This window comes from Filicampus tigris, chromosome 20 (genome assembly GCF_054856515.1).
Source record: "Filicampus tigris isolate MCC_2025a chromosome 20, RoL_Ftig_1.0, whole genome shotgun sequence".
Taxonomy (NCBI): domain Eukaryota; kingdom Metazoa; phylum Chordata; class Actinopteri; order Syngnathiformes; family Syngnathidae; genus Filicampus; species Filicampus tigris.
Window position 1 is genome coordinate 5,751,177 of NC_141236.1, and position 22,024 is coordinate 5,773,200.

Genomic DNA, 22,024 nt, shown 5'->3' on the forward strand with positions numbered 1-22,024 from the left:
CAAGACGTTTTAATTTGATGTTTTAAAACAGGTCCTTAATACTTTGTCACTAATATCGCTTTTTAGGCTGCCATCTAAACTCTACTGGGGGATCTGAATGTCAGTGTGAAGATTCCTTTACTTGGTCATGTGACATCTGTGACACGTATGGTGCATGCAGCGATGCCAGTGCAAAAACCTGTGACTGCATATATGGAATCCCTCCATTTGGAGAGTCCTGTAAACCAATCTCAAGTAAGTGTAGCTCTTGCGAAAGAATTGAAAGGAAAGTATATAAAGTCTAGCATAGCTAGTGTCCATCCATCCACTTTCTCAAGCTCATCCGGGTCGAAAAACAGCTGAGATAAGCTCCAGCTCATCTGTGACACCAGTGAGCACAAAAAGTGGAAATTAGATGGATGGACAGAATGATGAGGACATTGTTTCCCCTTTTATTGATTAATACATAACTGTTTCCCCCTAATTTGCTCCACAGCTATCGGCCCATGTCCACCACCAACAGAAGGTATTGTATAAAGATTTGTGATAACTGTTCCATGGCGTCATGTAAAAGTCATTCTTGAGAAAAACAGTTTGAAGGACTAACGTTGCATCGACAGATACTAAACGGTTTAATATCGGAATTGAGTTAACAGCAGTGATCAATGCTTTACTCTTGTTTTAACATTTCACTGTGATTAGACTATATAGGGTGTGTTCACGCTGATCAGCTTTGAATAAATCATATTTTCTTAATTTAGGATCTGAGGTCTTTGGAACTATTTTTAATATGTGAAGGAGGATAGTAGACTGCATTTGGTGTATCATTTTCTTTTGTTCCCTCTGATGCTCTTCCGCTTCAGTGGATATTGTCCTCGCGGTGGACACTCCAACCAGAACTGACCCATCAGAGATCATGACTGCACTGAGGGACGCTGTAGCTGATGTTGCATTACCATTAGAGATAGCAGATGATTTAACACTGAAAAGTTGGAATTTGTCGACCGGTGAGAAGATCTGTCATATGTTTGGGCTCGTGGACAATTGTTACAAGACTTTTTAATTTGATGTTTTAAAACAGGTCCTTAATACTTTGTCACTAATATCGCTTTTTAGGCTGCCATCTAAACTCTACTGGAGGATCTGAATGTCAGTGTGAAGATTCCTTTACTTGGTCATGTGACATCTGTGACACGTATGGTGCATGCAGTGATGCCAGTGCAAAAACCTGTGACTGCATATATGGAATCCCTCCATTTGGAGAGTCCTGTAAACCAATCTCAAGTAAGTGTAGCTCTTGGGAAAGAATTGAAAGGAAAGTATATAAAGTCTAGCATAGCTAGTGTCCATCCATCCACTTTCTCAAGCTCATCATGATCGAAAAACAGCTGAGATAAGCTCAAGCTCATCTGTGACACCAGTGAGCACAAAAAGTGGAAATTAGATGGATGGACAAAATGATGACGACATTGTTTCCCCTTTTGTTGATTAATACATAACTGTTTCCCCCTAATTTGCTCCACAGCTATCGGCCCATGTCCACCACCAACAGAAGGTATTGTATAAAGATTTGTGATAACTGTTCCATGGCGTCATGAAAAAGTCATTCTTGAGAAAAACAGTTTGAAGGACTAACGTTGCATCGACAGATACTAAACGGTTTAATATCGGAATCACGTTAACAGCAGTGATCAATGCTTTACTCTTGTCTTAACATTTCACTGTGATTAGACTATATAGGGTGTGTTCACGCAGATCAGCTTTGAATAAATCTTATTTTCTTAATTTAGGATCTGAGATCTTTGGAACTATTTTTAATATGTGAAGGAGGATAGTAGACTGCATTTGGTGTATCATTTTCTTTTGTTCCCTCTGATGCTCTTACGCTTCAGTGGATATTGTCCTCGCGGTGGACACTCCAACCAGAACTGACCCATCAGAGATCATGAATGCACTGAGGGACGCTGTAGCTGATGTTGCATTACCATTAGAGATAGCAGATGATTTAACACTGAAAAGTTGGAATTTGTCGACAGGTGAGAAGATCTGTCATATGTTTGGGCTCCTGGACAATTGTTACAAGACTTTTTAATTTGATGTTTTAAAACAGGTCCTTAATACTTTGTCACTAATATCGCTTTTTAGGCTGCCATCTAAACTCTACTGGAGGATCTGAATGTCAGTGTGAAGATTCCTTTACTTGGTCATGTGACATCTGTGACACGTATGGTGCATGCAGCGATGCCAGTGCAAAAACCTGTGACTGCATATATGGAATCCCTCCATTTGGAGAGTCCTGTAAACCAATCTCAAGTAAGTGTAGCTCTTGGGAAAGAATTGAAAGGAAAGTATATAAAGTCTAGCATAGCTAGTGTCCATCCATCCACTTTCTCAAGCTCATCCGGGTCGAAAAACAGCTGAGATAAGCTCCAGCTCATCTGTGACACCAGTGAGCACAAAAAGTGGAAATTAGATGGATGGACAGAATGATGAGGACATTGTTTCCCCTTTTATTGATTAATACATAACTGTTTCCCCCTAATTTGCTCCACAGCTATCGGCCCATGTCCACCACCAACAGAAGGTATTGTATAAAGATTTGTGATAACTGTTCCATGGCGTCATGTAAAAGTCATTCTTGAGAAAAACAGTTTGAAGGACTAACATTGCATCGACAGATACTAAACGGTTTAATATCGGAATTGAGTTAACAGCAGTGATCAATGCTTTACTCTTGTTTTAACATTTCACTGTGATTAGACTATATAGGGTGTGTTCACGCTGATCAGCTTTGAATAAATCATATTTTCTTAATTTAGGATCTGAGGTCTTTGGAACTATTTTTAATATGTGAAGGAGGATAGTAGACTGCATTTGGTGTATCATTTTCTTTTGTTCCCTCTGATGCTCTTCCGCTTCAGTGGATATTGTCCTCGCGGTGGACACTCCAACCAGAACTGACCCATCAGAGATCATGACTGCACTGAGGGACGCTGTAGCTGATGTTGCATTACCATTAGAGATAGCAGATGAATTAACACTGAAAAGTTGGAATTTGTCGACCGGTGAGAAGATCTGTCATATGTTTGGGCTCGTGGACAATTGTTACAAGACTTTTTAATTTGATGTTTTAAAACAGGTCCTTAATACTTTGTCACTAATATCGCTTTTTAGGCTGCCATCTAAACTCTACTGGAGGATCTGAATGTCAGTGTGAAGATTCCTTTACTTGGTCATGTGACATCTGTGACACGTATGGTGCATGCAGTGATGCCAGTGCAAAAACCTGTGACTGCATATATGGAATCCCTCCATTTGGAGAGTCCTGTAAACCAATCTCAAGTAAGTGTAGCTCTTGGGAAAGAATTGAAAGGAAAGTATATAAAGTCTAGCATAGCTAGTGTCCATCCATCCACTTTCTCAAGCTCATCATGATCGAAAAACAGCTGAGATAAGCTCAAGCTCATCTGTGACACCAGTGAGCACAAAAAGTGGAAATTAGATGGATGGACAAAATGATGACGACATTGTTTCCCCTTTTGTTGATTAATACATAACTGTTTCCCCCTAATTTGCTCCACAGCTATCGGCCCATGTCCACCACCAACAGAAGGTATTGTATAAAGATTTGTGATAACTGTTCCATGGCGTCATGAAAAAGTCATTCTTGAGAAAAACAGTTTGAAGGACTAACGTTGCATCGACAGATACTAAACGGTTTAATATCGGAATCACGTTAACAGCAGTGATCAATGCTTAACTCTTGTCTTAACATTTCACTGTGATTAGACTATATAGGGTGTGTTCACGCAGATCAGCTTTGAATAAATCTTATTTTCTTAATTTAGGATCTGAGATCTTTGGAACTATTTTTAATATGTGAAGGAGGATAGTAGACTGCATTTGGTGTATCATTTTCTTTTGTTCCCTCTGATGCTCTTACGCTTCAGTGGATATTGTCCTCGCGGTGGACACTCCAACCAGAACTGACCCATCAGAGATCATGAATGCACTGAGGGACGCTGTAGCTGATGTTGCATTACCATTAGAGATAGCAGATGATTTAACACTGAAAAGTTGGAATTTGTCGACAGGTGAGAAGATCTGTCATATGTTTGGGCTCCTGGACAATTGTTACAAGACTTTTTAATTTGATGTTTTAAAACAGGTCCTTAATACTTTGTCACTAATATCGCTTTTTAGGCTGCCATCTAAACTCTACTGGAGGATCTGAATGTCAGTGTGAAGATTCCTTTACTTGGTCATGTGACATCTGTGACACGTATGGTGCATGCAGCGATGCCAGTGCAAAAACCTGTGACTGCATATATGGAATCCCTCCATTTGGAAAGTCCTGTAAACCAATCTCAAGTAAGTGTAGCTCTTGGGAAAGAATTGAAAGGAAAGTATATAAAGTCTAGCATAGCTAGTGTCCATCCGTCCACTTTCTCAAGCTCATCCGGGTCGAAAAACAGCTGAGATAAGCTCCAGCTCATCTGTGACACCAGTGAGCACAAAAAGTGGAAATTAGATGGATGGACAGAATGATGAGGACATTGTTTCCCCTTTTATTGATTAATACATAACTGTTTCCCCCTAATTTGCTCCACAGCTATCGGCCCATGTCCACCACCAACAGAAGGTATTGTATAAAGATTTGTGATAACTGTTCCATGGCTTCATGAAAAAGTCATTCTTGAGAAAAACAGTTTGAAGGACTAACGTTGCATCGACAGATACTAAACGGTTTAATATCGGAATCACGTTAACAGCAGTGATCAATGCTTTACTCTTGTCTTAACATTTCACTGTGTTTAGACTATATAGGGTGTGTTCACGCAGATCAGCTTTGAATAAATCTTATTTTCTTAATTTAGGATCTGAGATCTTTGGAACTATTTTTAATATGTGAAGGAGGATAGTAGACTGCATTTGGTGTATCATTTTCTTTTGTTCCCTCTGATGCTCTTACGCTTCAGTGGATATTGTCCTCGCGGTGGACACTCCAACCAGAACTGACCCATCAGAGATCATGAATGCACTGAGGGACGCTGTAGCTGATGTTGCATTACCATTAGAGATAGCAGATGATTTAACACTGAAAAGTTGGAATTTGTCGACAGGTGAGAAGATCTGTCATATGTTTGGGCTCCTGGACAATTGTTACAAGACTTTTTAATTTGATGTTTTAAAACAGGTCCTTAATACTTTGTCACTAATATCGCTTTTTAGGCTGCCATCTAAACTCTACTGGAGGATCTGAATGTCAGTGTGAAGATTCCTTTACTTGGTCATGTGACATCTGTGACACGTATGGTGCATGCAGCGATGCCAGTGCAAAAACCTGTGACTGCATATATGGAATCCCTCCATTTGGAAAGTCCTGTAAACCAATCTCAAGTAAGTGTAGCTCTTGGGAAAGAATTGAAAGGAAAGTATATAAAGTCTAGCATAGCTAGTGTCCATCCGTCCACTTTCTCAAGCTCATCCGGGTCGAAAAACAGCTGAGATAAGCTCCAGCTCATCTGTGACACCAGTGAGCACAAAAAGTGGAAATTAGATGGATGGACAGAATGATGAGGACATTGTTTCCCCTTTTATTGATTAATACATAACTGTTTCCCCCTAATTTGCTCCACAGCTATCGGCCCATGTCCACCACCAACAGAAGGTATTGTATAAAGATTTGTGATAACTGTTCCATGGCTTCATGAAAAAGTCATTCTTGAGAAAAACAGTTTGAAGGACTAACGTTGCATCGACAGATACTAAACGGTTTAATATCGGAATCACGTTAACAGCAGTGATCAATGCTTTACTCTTGTCTTAACATTTCACTGTGTTTAGACTATATAGGGTGTGTTCACGCAGATCAGCTTTGAATAAATCTTATTTTCTTAATTTAGGATCTGAGATCTTTGGAACTATTTTTAATATGTGAAGGAGGATAGTAGACTGCATTTGGTGTATCATTTTCTTTTGTTCCCTCTGATGCTCTTACGCTTCAGTGGATATTGTCCTCGCGGTGGACACTCCAACCAGAACTGACCCATCAGAGATCATGACTGCACTGAGGGACGCTGTAGCTGATGTTGCATTACCATTAGAGATAGCAGATGAATTAACACTGAAAAGTTGGAATTTGTCGACCGGTGAGAAGATCTGTCATATGTTTGGGCTCGTGGACAATTGTTACAAGACTTTTTAATTTGATGTTTTAAAACAGGTCCTTAATACTTTGTCACTAATATCGCTTTTTAGGCTGCCATCTAAACTCTACTGGAGGATCTGAATGTCAGTGTGAAGATTCCTTTACTTGGTCATGTGACATCTGTGACACGTATGGTGCATGCAGTGATGCCAGTGCAAAAACCTGTGACTGCATATATGGAATCCCTCCATTTGGAGAGTCCTGTAAACCAATCTCAAGTAAGTGTAGCTCTTGGGAAAGAATTGAAAGGAAAGTATATAAAGTCTAGCATAGCTAGTGTCCATCCATCCACTTTCTCAAGCTCATCATGATCGAAAAACAGCTGAGATAAGCTCAAGCTCATCTGTGACACCAGTGAGCACAAAAAGTGGAAATTAGATGGATGGACAAAATGATGACGACATTGTTTCCCCTTTTGTTGATTAATACATAACTGTTTCCCCCTAATTTGCTCCACAGCTATCGGCCCATGTCCACCACCAACAGAAGGTATTGTATAAAGATTTGTGATAACTGTTCCATGGCGTCATGAAAAAGTCATTCTTGAGAAAAACAGTTTGAAGGACTAACGTTGCATCGACAGATACTAAACGGTTTAATATCGGAATCACGATAACAGCAGTGATCAATGCTTTACTCTTGTCTTAACATTTCACTGTGATTAGACTATATAGGGTGTGTTCACGCAGATCAGCTTTGAATAAATCTTATTTTCTTAATTTAGGATCTGAGATCTTTGGAACTATTTTTAATATGTGAAGGAGGATAGTAGACTGCATTTGGTGTATCATTTTCTTTTGTTCCCTCTGATGCTCTTACGCTTCAGTGGATATTGTCCTCGCGGTGGACACTCCAACCAGAACTGACCCATCAGAGATCATGAATGCACTGAGGGACGCTGTAGCTGATGTTGCATTACCATTAGAGATAGCAGATGATTTAACACTGAAAAGTTGGAATTTGTCGACAGGTGAGAAGATCTGTCATATGTTTGGGCTCCTGGACAATTGTTACAAGACTTTTTAATTTGATGTTTTAAAACAGGTCCTTAATACTTTGTCACTAATATCGCTTTTTAGGCTGCCATCTAAACTCTACTGGAGGATCTGAATGTCAGTGTGAAGATTCCTTTACTTGGTCATGTGACATCTGTGACACGTATGGTGCATGCAGCGATGCCAGTGCAAAAACCTGTGACTGCATATATGGAATCCCTCCATTTGGAAAGTCCTGTAAACCAATCTCAAGTAAGTGTAGCTCTTGGGAAAGAATTGAAAGGAAAGTATATAAAGTCTAGCATAGCTAGTGTCCATCCGTCCACTTTCTCAAGCTCATCCGGGTCGAAAAACAGCTGAGATAAGCTCCAGCTCATCTGTGACACCAGTGAGCACAAAAAGTGGAAATTAGATGGATGGACAGAATGATGAGGACATTGTTTCCCCTTTTATTGATTAATACATAACTGTTTCCCCCTAATTTGCTCCACAGCTATCGGCCCATGTCCACCACCAACAGAAGGTATTGTATAAAGATTTGTGATAACTGTTCCATGGCTTCATGAAAAAGTCATTCTTGAGAAAAACAGTTTGAAGGGCTAACGTTGCATCGACAGATACTGCACGGTTTAATATCGGAATCAAGTTAACAGCAGTGATCAATGCTTTACTCTTGTTTTAACATTTCACTGTGATTAGACTATATAGGGTGTGTTCACGCTGATCAGCTTTGAATAAATCATATTTTCTTAATTTAGGATCTGAGATCTTTGGAACTATTTTTAATATGTGAAGGAAGATAGTAGACTGCATTTGGTGTATCATTTTCTTGTTCCCTCTGATGCTCTTCCGCTTCAGTGGATATTGTCCTCGCGGTGGACACTCCAACCAGAACTGACCCATCAGAGATCATGAATGCACTGAGGGACGCTGTAGCTGATGTTGCATTACCATTAGAGATAGCAGATGATTTAACACTGAAAAGTTGGAATTTGTCGACAGGTGAGAAGATCTGTCATATGTTTGGGCTCCTGGACAATTGTTACAAGACTTTTTAATTTGATGTTTTAAAACAGGTCCTTAATACTTTGTCACTAATATCGCCTTTTAGGCTGCCATCTAAACTCTACTGGAGGATCTGAATGTCAGTGTGAAGATTCCTTTACTTGGTCATGTGACATCTGTGACACGTATGGTGCATGCAGCGATGCCAGTGCAAAAACCTGTGACTGCATATATGGAATCCCTCCATTTGGAGAGTCCTGTAAACCAATCTCAAGTAAGTGTAGCTCTTGGGAAAGGATTGAAAGGAAAGTATATAAAGTCTAGCATAGCTAGTGTCCATCCATCCACTTTCTCAAGCTCATCCGGGTCGAAAAACAGCTGAGATAAGCTCCAGCTCATCTGTGACACCAGTGAGCACAAAAAGTGGAAATTAGATGGATGGACAGAATGATGAGGACATTGTTTCCCCTTTTATTGATTAATACATAACTGTTTCCCCCTAATTTGCTCCACAGCTATCGGCCCATGTCCACCACCAACAGAAGGTATTGTATAAAGATTTGTGATAACTGTTCCATGGCGTCATGAAAAAGTCATTCTTGAGAAAAACAGTTTGAAGGACTAATGTTGCATCGACAGATACTAAACGGTTTAATATCGGAATCACGTTAACAGCAGTGATCAATGCTTTACTCTTGTCTTAACATTTCACTGTGATTAGACTATATAGGGTGTGTTCACGCAGATCAGCTTTGAATAAATCACATTTTCTTAATTTAGGATCTGAGATCTTTGGAACTATTTTTAATATGTGAAGGAGGATAGTAGACTGCATTTGGTGTATCATTTTCTTTTGTTCCCTCTGATGCTCTTCCGCTTCAGTGGATATTGTCCTCGCGGTGGACACTCCAACCAGAACTGACCCATCAGAGATCATGAATGCACTGAGGGACGCTGTAGCTGATGTTGCAGTACCATTAGAGATAGCAGATGATTTAACACTGAAAAGTTGGAATTTGTCGACAGGTGAGAAGATCTGTCATATGTTTGGGCTCCTGGACAATTGTTACAAGACTTTTTAATTTGATGTTTTAAAACAGGTCCTTAATACTTGTCACTAATATCGCTTTTTAGGCTGCCATCTAAACTCTACTGGAGGATCTGAATGTCAGTGTGAAGATTCCTTTACTTGGTCATGTGACATCTGTGACACGTATGGTGCATGCAGCGATGCCAGTGCAAAAACCTGTGACTGCATATATGGAATCCCTCCATTTGGAGAGTCCTGTAAACCAATCTCAAGTAAGTGTAGCTCTTGGGAAAGAATTAAAAGGAAAGTATACAAAGTCTAGCATAGCTAGTGTCCATCCATCCACTTTCTCAAGCTCATCCGGGTCGAAAAACAGCTGAGATAAGCTCCAGCTCATCTGTGACACCAGTGAAAACAAAAAGTGGAAATTAGATGGATGGACAGAATGATGAGGACATTGTTTCCCCTTTTATTGATTACTACATAACTGTTTCCCCCTAATTTGCTCCACAGCTATCGGCCCATGTCCACCACCAACAGAAGGTATTGTATAAAGATTTGTGATAACTGTTCCATGGCTTCATGAAAAAGTCATTCTTGAGAAAAACAGTTTGAAGGGCTAACGTTGCATCGACAGATACTGCACGGTTTAATATCGGAATCAAGTTAACAGCAGTGATCAATGCTTTACTCTTGTTTTAACATTTCACTGTGATTAGACTATATAGGGTGTGTTCACGCAGATCAGCTTTGAATAAATCTTATTTTCTTAATTTAGGATCTGAGATCTTTGGAACTATTTTTAATATGTGAAGGAGGATAGTAGACTGCATTCGGTGTATCATTTTCTTTTGTTCCCTCTGATGCTCTTCCGCTTCAGTGGATATTGTCCTCGCGGTGGACACTCCAACCAGAACTGACCCATTAGAGATCATGAATGCACTGAGGGACGCTGTAGCTGATGTTGCAGTACCATTAGAGATAGCAGATGATTTAACACTGAAAAGTTGGAATTTGTCGACAGGTGAGAAGATCTGTCATATGTTTGGGCTCCTGGACAATTGTTACAAGACGTTTTAATTTGATGTTTTAAAACAGGTCCTTAATACTTTGTCACTAATATCGCTTTTTAGGCTGCCATCTAAACTCTACTGGAGGATCTGAATGTCAGTGTGAAGATTCCTTTACTTGGTCATGTGACATCTGTGACACGTATGGTGCATGCAGCGATGCCAGTGCAAAAACCTGTGACTGCATATATGGAATCCCTCCATTTGGAGAGTCCTGTAAACCAATCTCAAGTAAGTGTAGCTCTTGGGAAAGAATTAAAAGGAAAGTATACAAAGTCTAGCATAGCTAGTGTCCATCCATCCACTTTCTCAAGCTCATCCGGGTCGAAAAACAGCTGAGATAAGCTCCAGCTCATCTGTGACACCAGTGAAAACAAAAAGTGGAAATTAGATGGATGGACAGAATGATGAGGACATTGTTTCCCCTTTTATTGATTACTACATAACTGTTTCCCACTAATTTGCTCCACAGCTATCGGCCCATGTCCACCACCAACAGAAGGTATTGTATAAAGATTTGTGATAACTGTTCCATGGCGTCATGAAAAAGTCATTCTTGAGAAAAACAGTTTGAAGGACTAACGTTGCATCGACAGATACTAAACGGTTTAATATCGGAATCAAGTTAACAGCAGTGATCAATGCTTTACTCTTGTTTTAACATTTCACTGTGATTAGACTATATAGGGTGTGTTCACGCTGATCAGCTTTGAATAAATCATATTTTCTTAATTTAGGATCTGAGGTCTTTGGAACTATTTTTAATATGTGAAGGAGGATAGTAGACTGCATTTGGTGTATCATTTTCTTTTGTTCCCTCTGATGCTCTTCCGCTTCAGTGGATATTGTCCTCGCGGTGGACACTCCAACCAGAACTGACCCATCAGAGATCATGACTGCACTGAGGGACGCTGTAGATGATGTTGCATTACCATTAGAGATAGCAGATGATTTAACACTGAAAAGTTGGAATTTGTCGACAGGTGAGAAGATCTGTCATATGTTTGGGCTCCTGGACAATTGTTACAAGACTTTTTAATTTGATGTTTTAAAACAGGTCCTTAATACTTTGTCACTAATATCGCTTTTTAGGCTGCCATCTAAACTCTACTGGAGGATCTGAATGTCAGTGTGAAGATTCCTTTACTTGGTCATGTGACATCTGTGACACGTATGGTGCATGCAGTGATGCCAGTGCAAAAACCTGTGACTGCATATATGGAATCCCTCCATTTGGAGAGTCCTGTAAACCAATCTCAAGTAAGTGTAGCTCTTGGGAAAGAATTGAAAGGAAAGTATATAAAGTCTAGCATAGATAGTGTCCATCCATCCACTTTCTCAAGCTCATCATGATCGAAAAACAGCTGAGATAAGCTCAAGCTCATCTGTGACACCAGTGAGCACAAAAAGTGGAAATTAGATGGATGGACAAAATGATGACGACATTGTTTCCCCTTTTGTTGATTAATACATAACTGTTTCCCCCTAATTTGCTCCACAGCTATCGGCCCATGTCCACCACCAACAGAAGGTATTGTATAAAGATTTGTGATAACTGTTCCATGGTGTCACGAAAAAGTCATTCTTGAGAAAAACAGTTTGAAGGACTAACGTTGCATCGACAGATACTAAACGGTTCAATATCGGAATCAAGTTAACAGCAGTGATCAATGCTTTACTCTTGTCTTAACATTTCACTGTGATTAGACTATATAGGGTGTGTTCACGCAGTTCAGCTTTGAATAAATCTTATTTCCTTCATTTAGGATCTGAGATCTTTGGAACTATTTTTAATATGTGAAGGAGGATAGTGGACTGCATTTGGTGTATCATTTTCTTTTGTTCCCTCTGATGCTCTTCCGCTTCAGTGGATATTGTCCTCGCGGTGGACACTCCAACCAGAACTGACCCATCAGAGATCATGAATGCACTGAGGGACGCTGTAGCTGATGTTGCATTACCATTAGAGATAGCAGATGATTTAACACTGAAAAGTTGGAATTTGTCGACAGGTGAGAAGATCTGTCATATGTTTGGGCTCCTGGACAATTGTTACAAGACGTTTTAATTTGATGTTTTAAAACAGGTCCTTAATACTTTGTCACTAATATCGCTTTTTAGGCTGCCATCTAAACTCTACTGGAGGATCTGAATGTCAGTGTGAAGATTCCTTTACTTGGTCATGTGACATCTGTGACACGTATGGTGCATGCAGCGATGCCAGTGCAAAAACCTGTGACTGCATATATGGAATCCCTCCATTTGGAGAGTCCTGTAAACCAATCTCAAGTAAGTGTAGCTCTTGGGAAAGAATTGAAAGGAAAGTATATAAAGTCTAGCATAGCTAGTGTCCATCCGTCCACTTTCTCAAGCTCATCCGGGTCGAAGAACAGCTGAGATAAGCTCCAGCTCATCTGTGACACCAGTGAGCACAAAAAGTGGAAATAAGATGCATGGACAGAATGATGAGGACATTGTTTCCCCTTTTATTGATTAATACATAACTGTTTCCCCCTAATTTGCTCCACAGCTATCGGCCCATGTCCACCACCAACAGAAGGTATTGTATAAAGATTTGTGATAACTGTTCCATGGCGTCATGAAAAAGTCATTCTTGAGAAAAACAGTTTGAAGGACTAACGTTGCATCGACAGATACTAAAGGGTTTAATATCGGAATCACGTTAACAGCAGTGATCAATGCTTTACTCTTGTCTTAACATTTCACTGTGATTAGACTATATAGGGTGTGTTCACGCAGATCAGCTTTGAATGAATCTTATTTTCTTAATTTAGGATCTGAGATCTTTGGAACTATTTTTAATATGTGAAGGAGGATAGTAGACTGCATTTGGTGTATCATTTTCTTTTGTTCCCTCTGATGCTCTTCCGCTTCAGTGGATATTGTCCTCGCGGTGGACACTCCAACCAGAACTGACCCATCAGAGATCATGAATGCACTGAGGGACGCTGTAGCTGATGTTGCATTACCATTAGAGATAGCAGATGATTTAACACTGAAAAGTTGGAATTTGTCGACAGGTGAGAAGATCTGTCATATGTTTGGGCTCCTGGACAATTGTTACAAGACGTTTTAATTTGATGTTTTAAAACAGGTCCTTAATACTTTGTCACTAATATCGCTTTTTAGGCTGCCATCTAAACTCTACTGGAGGATCTGAATGTCAGTGTGAAGATTCCTTTACTTGGTCATGTGACATCTGTGACACGTATGGTGCATGCAGCGATGCCAGTGCAAAAACCTGTGACTGCATATATGGAATCCCTCCATTTGGAGAGTCCTGTAAACCAATCTCAAGTAAGTGTAGCTCTTGGGAAAGAATTGAAAGGAAAGTATATAAAGTCTAGCATAGCTAGTGTCCATCCGTCCACTTTCTCAAGCTCATCCGGGTCGAAGAACAGCTGAGATAAGCTCCAGCTCATCTGTGACACCAGTGAGCACAAAAAGTGGAAATTAGATGGATGGACAGAATGATGAGGACATTGTTTCCCCTTTTATTGATTAATACATAACTGTTTCCCCCTAATTTGCTCCACAGCTATCGGCCCATGTCCACCACCAACAGAAGGTATTGTATAAAGATTTGTGATAACTGTTCCATGGCGTCATGAAAAAGTCATTCTTGAGAAAAACAGTTTGAAGGACTAACGTTGCATCGACAGATACTAAACGGTTTAATATCGGAATCACGTTAACAGCAGTGATCAATGCTTTACTCTTGTATTAACATTTCACTGTGATTAGACTATATAGGGTGTGTTCACGCAGATCAGCTTTGAATAAATCTTATTTTCTTAATTTAGGATCTGAGATCTTTGGAACTATTTTTAATATGTGAAGGAGGATAGTAGACTGCATTTGGTGTATCATTTTCTTTTGTTCCCTCTGATGCTCTTCCGCTTCAGTGGATATTGTCCTCGCGGTGGACACTCCAACCAGAACTGACCCATCAGAGATCATGAATGCACTGAGGGACGCTGTAGCTGATGTTGCATTACCATTAGAGATAGCAGATGATTTAACACTGAAAAGTTGGAATTTGTCGACAGGTGAGAAGATCTGTCATATGTTTGGGCTCCTGGACAATTGTTACAAGACGTTTTAATTTGATGTTTTAAAACAGGTCCTTAATACTTTGTCACTAACATCGCTTTATAGGCTGCCATCTAAACTCTACTGGAGGATCTGAATGTCAGTGTGAAGATTCCTTTACTTGGTCATGTGACATCTGTGACACGTATGGTGCATGCAGCGATGCCAGTGCAAAAACCTGTGACTGCATATATGGAATCCCTCCATTTGGAGAGTCCTGTAAACCAATCTCAAGTAAGTGTAGCTCTTGGGAAAGAATTGAAAGGAAAGTATACAAAGTCTAGCATAGCTAGTGTCCATCCATCCACTTTCTCAAGCTCATCCTGATCGAAAAACAGCTAAGATAAGCTCCAGCTCATCTGTGACACCAGTGAGCACAAAAAGTGGAAATTAGATGGATGGACAGAATGATGAGGACATTGTTTCCCCTTTTATTGATTAATACATAACTGTTTCCCCCTAATTTGCTCCACAGCTATCGGCCCATGTCCACCACCAACAGAAGGTATTGTATAAAGATTTGTGATAACTGTTCCATGGCGTCATGAAAAAGTCATTCTTGAGAAAAACAGTTTGAAGGACTAACGTTGCATCGACAGATACTAAACGGTTTAATATCGGAATCACGTTAACAGCAGTGATCAATGCTTTACTCTTGTATTAACATTTCACTGTGATTAGACTATATAGGGTGTGTTCACGCAGATCAGCTTTGAATAAATCTTATTTTCTTAATTTAGGATCTGAGATCTTTGGAACTATTTTTAATATGTGAAGGAGGATAGTAGACTGCATTTGGTGTATCATTTTCTTTTGTTCCCTCTGATGCTCTTCCGCTTCAGTGGATATTGTCCTCGCGGTGGACACTCCAACCAGAACTGACCCATCAGAGATCATGAATGCACTGAGGGACGCTGTAGCTGATGTTGCATTACCATTAGAGATAGCAGATGATTTAACACTGAAAAGTTGGAATTTGTCGACAGGTGAGAAGATCTGTCATATGTTTGGGCTCCTGGACAATTGTTACAAGACGTTTTAATTTGATGTTTTAAAACAGGTCCTTAATACTTTGTCACTAATATCGCTTTATAGGCTGCCATCTAAACTCTACTGGAGGATCTGAATGTCAGTGTGAAGATTCCTTTACTTGGTCATGTGACATCTGTGACACGTATGGTGCATGCAGCGATGCCAGTGCAAAAACCTGTGACTGCATATATGGAATCCCTCCATTTGGAGAGTCCTGTAAACCAATCTCAAGTAAGTGTAGCTCTTGGGAAAGAATTGAAAGGAAAGTATACAAAGTCTAGCATAGCTAGTGTCCATCCATCCACTTTCTCAAGCTCATCCTGATCGAAAAACAGCTAAGATAAGCTCCAGCTCATCTGTGACACCAGTGAGCACAAAAAGTGGAAATTAGATGGATGGACAGAATGATGAGGACATTGTTTCCCCTTTTATTGATTAATACATAACTGTTTCCCCCTAATTTGCTCCACAGCTATCGGCCCATGTCCACCACCAACAGAAGGTATTGTATAAAGATTTGTGATAACTGTTCCATGGCGTCATGAAAAAGTCATTCTTGAGAAAAACAGTTTGAAGGACTAACATTGCATCGACAGATACTAAACGGTTTAATATCGGAATCAAGTTAACAGCAGTGATCAATGCTTTACTCTTGTCTTAACATTTCACTGTGATTTGACTATATAGGGTGTGTTCACGCAGATCAGCTTTGAATGAATCTTATTTTCTTAATTTAGGATCTGAGATCTTTGGAACTATTTTTAATATGTGAAGGAGGATAGTAGACTGCATTTGGTGTATCATTTTCTTTTGTTCCCTCTGATGCTCTTCCGCTTCAGTGGATATTGTCCTCGCGGTGGACACTCCAACCAGAACTGACCCATCAGAGATCATGAATGCACTGAGGGACGCTGTAGCTGATGTTGCAGTACCATTAGAGATAGCAGATGATTTAACACTGAAAAGTTGGAATTTGTCGACAGGTGAGAAGATCTGTCATATGTTTGGGCTCCTGGACAATTGTTACAAGACGTTTTAATTTGATGTTTTAAAACAGGTCCTTAATACTTTGTAACTAATATCGCTTTTTAGGCTGCCATCTAAACTCTACTGGAGGATCTGAATGTCAGTGTGAAGATTCCTTTACTTGGTCATGTGACATCTGTGACACGTATGGTGCATGCAGCGATGCCAGTGCAAAAACCTGTGACTGCATATATGGAATCCCTCCATTTGGAGAGTCCTGTAAACCAATCTCAAGTAAGTGTAGCTCTTGGGAAAGGATTGAAAGGAAAGTATATAAAGTCTAGCATAGCTAGTGTCCATCCATCCACTTTCTCAAGCTCATCCGGGTCGAAAAACAGCTGAGATAAGCTCCAGCTCATCTGTGACACCAGTGAGCACAAAAAGTGGAAATTAGATGGATGGACAGAATGATGAGGACATTGTTTCCCCTTTTATTGATTAATACATAACTGTTTCCCCCTAATTTGCTCCACAGCTATCGGCCCATGTCCACCACCAACAGAAGGTATTGTATAAAGATTTGTGATAACTGTTCCATGGCGTCATGAAAAAGTCATTCTTGAGAAAAACAGTTTGAAGGACTAACGTTGCATCGACAGATACTAAACGGTTTAATATCGGAATCACGTTAACAGCAGTGATCAATGCTTTACTCTTGTCTTAACATTTCACTGTGATTAGACTATATAGGGTGTGTTCACGCAGATCAGCTTTGAATAAATCATATTTTCTTAATTTAGGATCTGAGATCTTTGGAACTATTTTTAATATGTGAAGGAGGATAGTAGACTGCATTTGGTGTATCATTTTCTTTTGTTCCCTCTGATGCTCTTCCGCTTCAGTGGATATTGTCCTCGCGGTGGACACTCCAACCAGAACTGACCCATCAGAGATCATGAATGCACTGAGGGACGCTGTAGCTGATGTTGCAGTACCATTAGAGATAGCAGATGATTTAACACTGAAAAGTTGGAATTTGTCGACAGGTGAGAAGATCTGTCATATGTTTGGGCTCCTGGACAATTGTTACAAGACTTTTTAATTTGATGTTTTAAAACAGGTCCTTAATACTTGTCACTAATATCGCTTTTTAGGCTGCCATCTAAACTCTACTGGAGGATCTGAATGTCAGTGTGAAGATTCCTTTACTTGGTCATGTGACATCTGTGACACGTATGGTGCATGCAGCGATGCCAGTGCAAAAACCTGTGACTGCATATATGGAATCCCTCCATTTGGAGAGTCCTGTAAACCAATCTCAAGTAAGTGTAGCTCTTGGGAAAGAATTAAAAGGAAAGTATACAAAGTCTAGCATAGCTAGTGTCCATCCATCCACTTTCTCAAGCTCATCCGGGTCGAAAAACAGCTGAGATAAGCTCCAGCTCATCTGTGACACCAGTGAAAACAAAAAGTGGAAATTAGATGGATGGACAGAATGATGAGGACATTGTTTCCCCTTTTATTGATTACTACATAACTGTTTCCCCCTAATTTGCTCCACAGCTATCGGCCCATGTCCACCACCAACAGAAGGTATTGTATAAAGATTTGTGATAACTGTTCCATGGCTTCATGAAAAAGTCATTCTTGAGAAAAACAGTTTGAAGGGCTAACGTTGCATCGACAGATACTGCACGGTTTAATATCGGAATCAAGTTAACAGCAGTGATCAATGCTTTACTCTTGTTTTAACATTTCACTGTGATTAGACTATATAGGGTGTGTTCACGCAGATCAGCTTTGAATAAATCTTATTTTCTTAATTTAGGATCTGAGATCTTTGGAACTATTTTTAATATGTGAAGGAGGATAGTAGACTGCATTCGGTGTATCATTTTCTTTTGTTCCCTCTGATGCTCTTCCGCTTCAGTGGATATTGTCCTCGCGGTGGACACTCCAACCAGAACTGACCCATCAGAGATCATGAATGCACTGAGGGACGCTGTAGCTGATGTTGCAGTACCATTAGAGATAGCAGATGATTTAACACTGAAAAGTTGGAATTTGTCGACAGGTGAGAAGATCTGTCATATGTTTGGGCTCCTGGACAATTGTTACAAGACGTTTTAATTTGATGTTTTAAAACAGGTCCTTAATACTTTGTCACTAATATCGCTTTTTAGGCTGCCATCTAAACTCTACTGGAGGATCTGAATGTCAGTGTGAAGATTCCTTTACTTGGTCATGTGACATCTGTGACACGTATGGTGCATGCAGCGATGCCAGTGCAAAAACCTGTGACTGCATATATGGAATCCCTCCATTTGGAGAGTCCTGTAAACCAATCTCAAGTAAGTGTAGCTCTTGGGAAAGAATTAAAAGGAAAGTATACAAAGTCTAGCATAGCTAGTGTCCATCCATCCACTTTCTCAAGCTCATCCGGGTCGAAAAACAGCTGAGATAAGCTCCAGCTCATCTGTGACACCAGTGAAAACAAAAAGTGGAAATTAGATGGATGGACAGAATGATGAGGACATTGTTTCCCCTTTTATTGATTACTACATAACTGTTTCCCACTAATTTGCTCCACAGCTATCGGCCCATGTCCACCACCAACAGAAGGTATTGTATAAAGATTTGTGATAACTGTTCCATGGCGTCATGAAAAAGTCATTCTTGAGAAAAACAGTTTGAAGGACTAACGTTGCATCGACAGATACTAAACGGTTTAATATCGGAATCAAGTTAACAGCAGTGATCAATGCTTTACTCTTGTTTTAACATTTCACTGTGATTAGACTATATAGGGTGTGTTCACGCTGATCAGCTTTGAATAAATCATATTTTCTTAATTTAGGATCTGAGGTCTTTGGAACTATTTTTAATATGTGAAGGAGGATAGTAGACTGCATTTGGTGTATCATTTTCTTTTGTTCCCTCTGATGCTCTTCCGCTTCAGTGGATATTGTCCTCGCGGTGGACACTCCAACCAGAACTGACCCATCAGAGATCATGACTGCACTGAGGGACGCTGTAGATGATGTTGCATTACCATTAGAGATAGCAGATGATTTAACACTGAAAAGTTGGAATTTGTCGACAGGTGAGAAGATCTGTCATATGTTTGGGCTCCTGGACAATTGTTACAAGACTTTTTAATTTGATGTTTTAAAACAGGTCCTTAATACTTTGTCACTAATATCGCTTTTTAGGCTGCCATCTAAACTCTACTGGAGGATCTGAATGTCAGTGTGAAGATTCCTTTACTTGGTCATGTGACATCTGTGACACGTATGGTGCATGCAGTGATGCCAGTGCAAAAACCTGTGACTGCATATATGGAATCCCTCCATTTGGAGAGTCCTGTAAACCAATCTCAAGTAAGTGTAGCTCTTGGGAAAGAATTGAAAGGAAAGTATATAAAGTCTAGCATAGATAGTGTCCATCCATCCACTTTCTCAAGCTCATCATGATCGAAAAACAGCTGAGATAAGCTCAAGCTCATCTGTGACACCAGTGAGCACAAAAAGTGGAAATTAGATGGATGGACAAAATGATGACGACATTGTTTCCCCTTTTGTTGATTAATACATAACTGTTTCCCCCTAATTTGCTCCACAGCTATCGGCCCATGTCCACCACCAACAGAAGGTATTGTATAAAGATTTGTGATAACTGTTCCATGGTGTCACGAAAAAGTCATTCTTGAGAAAAACAGTTTGAAGGACTAACGTTGCATCGACAGATACTAAACGGTTCAATATCGGAATCAAGTTAACAGCAGTGATCAATGCTTTACTCTTGTCTTAACATTTCACTGTGATTAGACTATATAGGGTGTGTTCACGCAGTTCAGCTTTGAATAAATCTTATTTCCTTCATTTAGGATCTGAGATCTTTGGAACTATTTTTAATATGTGAAGGAGGATAGTGGACTGCATTTGGTGTATCATTTTCTTTTGTTCCCTCTGATGCTCTTCCGCTTCAGTGGATATTGTCCTCGCGGTGGACACTCCAACCAGAACTGACCCATCAGAGATCATGAATGCACTGAGGGACGCTGTAGCTGATGTTGCATTACCATTAGAGATAGCAGATGATTTAACACTGAAAAGTTGGAATTTGTCGACAGGTGAGAAGATCTGTCATATGTTTGGGCTCCTGGACAATTGTTACAAGACGTTTTAATTTGATGTTTTAAAACAGGTCCTTAATACTTTGTCACTAATATCGCTTTTTAGGCTGCCATCTAAACTCTACTGGAGGATCTGAATGTCAGTGTGAAGATTCCTTTACTTGGTCATGTGACATCTGTGACACGTATGGTGCATGCAGCGATGCCAGTGCAAAAACCTGTGACTGCATATATGGAATCCCTCCATTTGGAGAGTCCTGTAAACCAATCTCAAGTAAGTGTAGCTCTTGGGAAAGAATTGAAAGGAAAGTATATAAAGTCTAGCATAGCTAGTGTCCATCCGTCCACTTTCTCAAGCTCATCCGGGTCGAAGAACAGCTGAGATAAGCTCCAGCTCATCTGTGACACCAGTGAGCACAAAAAGTGGAAATTAGATGCATGGACAGAATGATGAGGACATTGTTTCCCCTTTTATTGATTAATACATAACTGTTTCCCCCTAATTTGCTCCACAGCTATCGGCCCATGTCCACCACCAACAGAAGGTATTGTATAAAGATTTGTGATAACTGTTCCATGGCGTCATGAAAAAGTCATTCTTGAGAAAAACAGTTTGAAGGACTAACGTTGCATCGACAGATACTAAAGGGTTTAATATCGGAATCACGTTAACAGCAGTGATCAATGCTTTACTCTTGTCTTAACATTTCACTGTGATTAGACTATATAGGGTGTGTTCACGCAGATCAGCTTTGAATGAATCTTATTTTCTTAATTTAGGATCTGAGATCTTTGGAACTATTTTTAATATGTGAAGGAGGATAGTAGACTGCATTTGGTGTATCATTTTCTTTTGTTCCCTCTGATGCTCTTCCGCTTCAGTGGATATTGTCCTCGCGGTGGACACTCCAACCAGAACTGACCCATCAGAGATCATGAATGCACTGAGGGACGCTGTAGCTGATGTTGCATTACCATTAGAGATAGCAGATGATTTAACACTGAAAAGTTGGAATTTGTCGACAGGTGAGAAGATCTGTCATATGTTTGGGCTCCTGGACAATTGTTACAAGACGTTTTAATTTGATGTTTTAAAACAGGTCCTTAATACTTTGTCACTAATATCGCTTTTTAGGCTGCCATCTAAACTCTACTGGAGGATCTGAATGTCAGTGTGAAGATTCCTTTACTTGGTCATGTGACATCTGTGACACGTATGGTGCATGCAGCGATGCCAGTGCAAAAACCTGTGACTGCATATATGGAATCCCTCCATTTGGAGAGTCCTGTAAACCAATCTCAAGTAAGTGTAGCTCTTGGGAAAGAATTGAAAGGAAAGTATATAAAGTCTAGCATAGCTAGTGTCCATCCGTCCACTTTCTCAAGCTCATCCGGGTCGAAGAACAGCTGAGATAAGCTCCAGCTCATCTGTGACACCAGTGAGCACAAAAAGTGGAAATTAGATGGATGGACAGAATGATAAGGACA

The 22,024-nt window shown here is 40.0% G+C and overlaps 2 protein-coding genes across 3 annotated transcripts in view; one reads left to right on the forward strand and one right to left on the reverse strand.

Annotated features, from left to right (window-relative positions):
- Positions 1–22,024, reverse strand: part of hmbox1b (homeobox containing 1 b) — a 122,339-nt gene that overhangs the window by 94,667 nt on the left and 5,648 nt on the right. The window lies entirely within an intron of this gene.
- Positions 1–22,024, forward strand: part of LOC147127985 (uncharacterized) — a 99,394-nt gene that overhangs the window by 60,950 nt on the left and 16,420 nt on the right. The window contains 3 exon segments of the mRNA XM_086019738.1: positions 20,390–20,533; positions 20,643–20,794; positions 21,689–21,823. Coding sequence (XP_085875864.1) covers positions 20,390–20,533; positions 20,643–20,794; positions 21,689–21,823 — 431 coding nt within the window.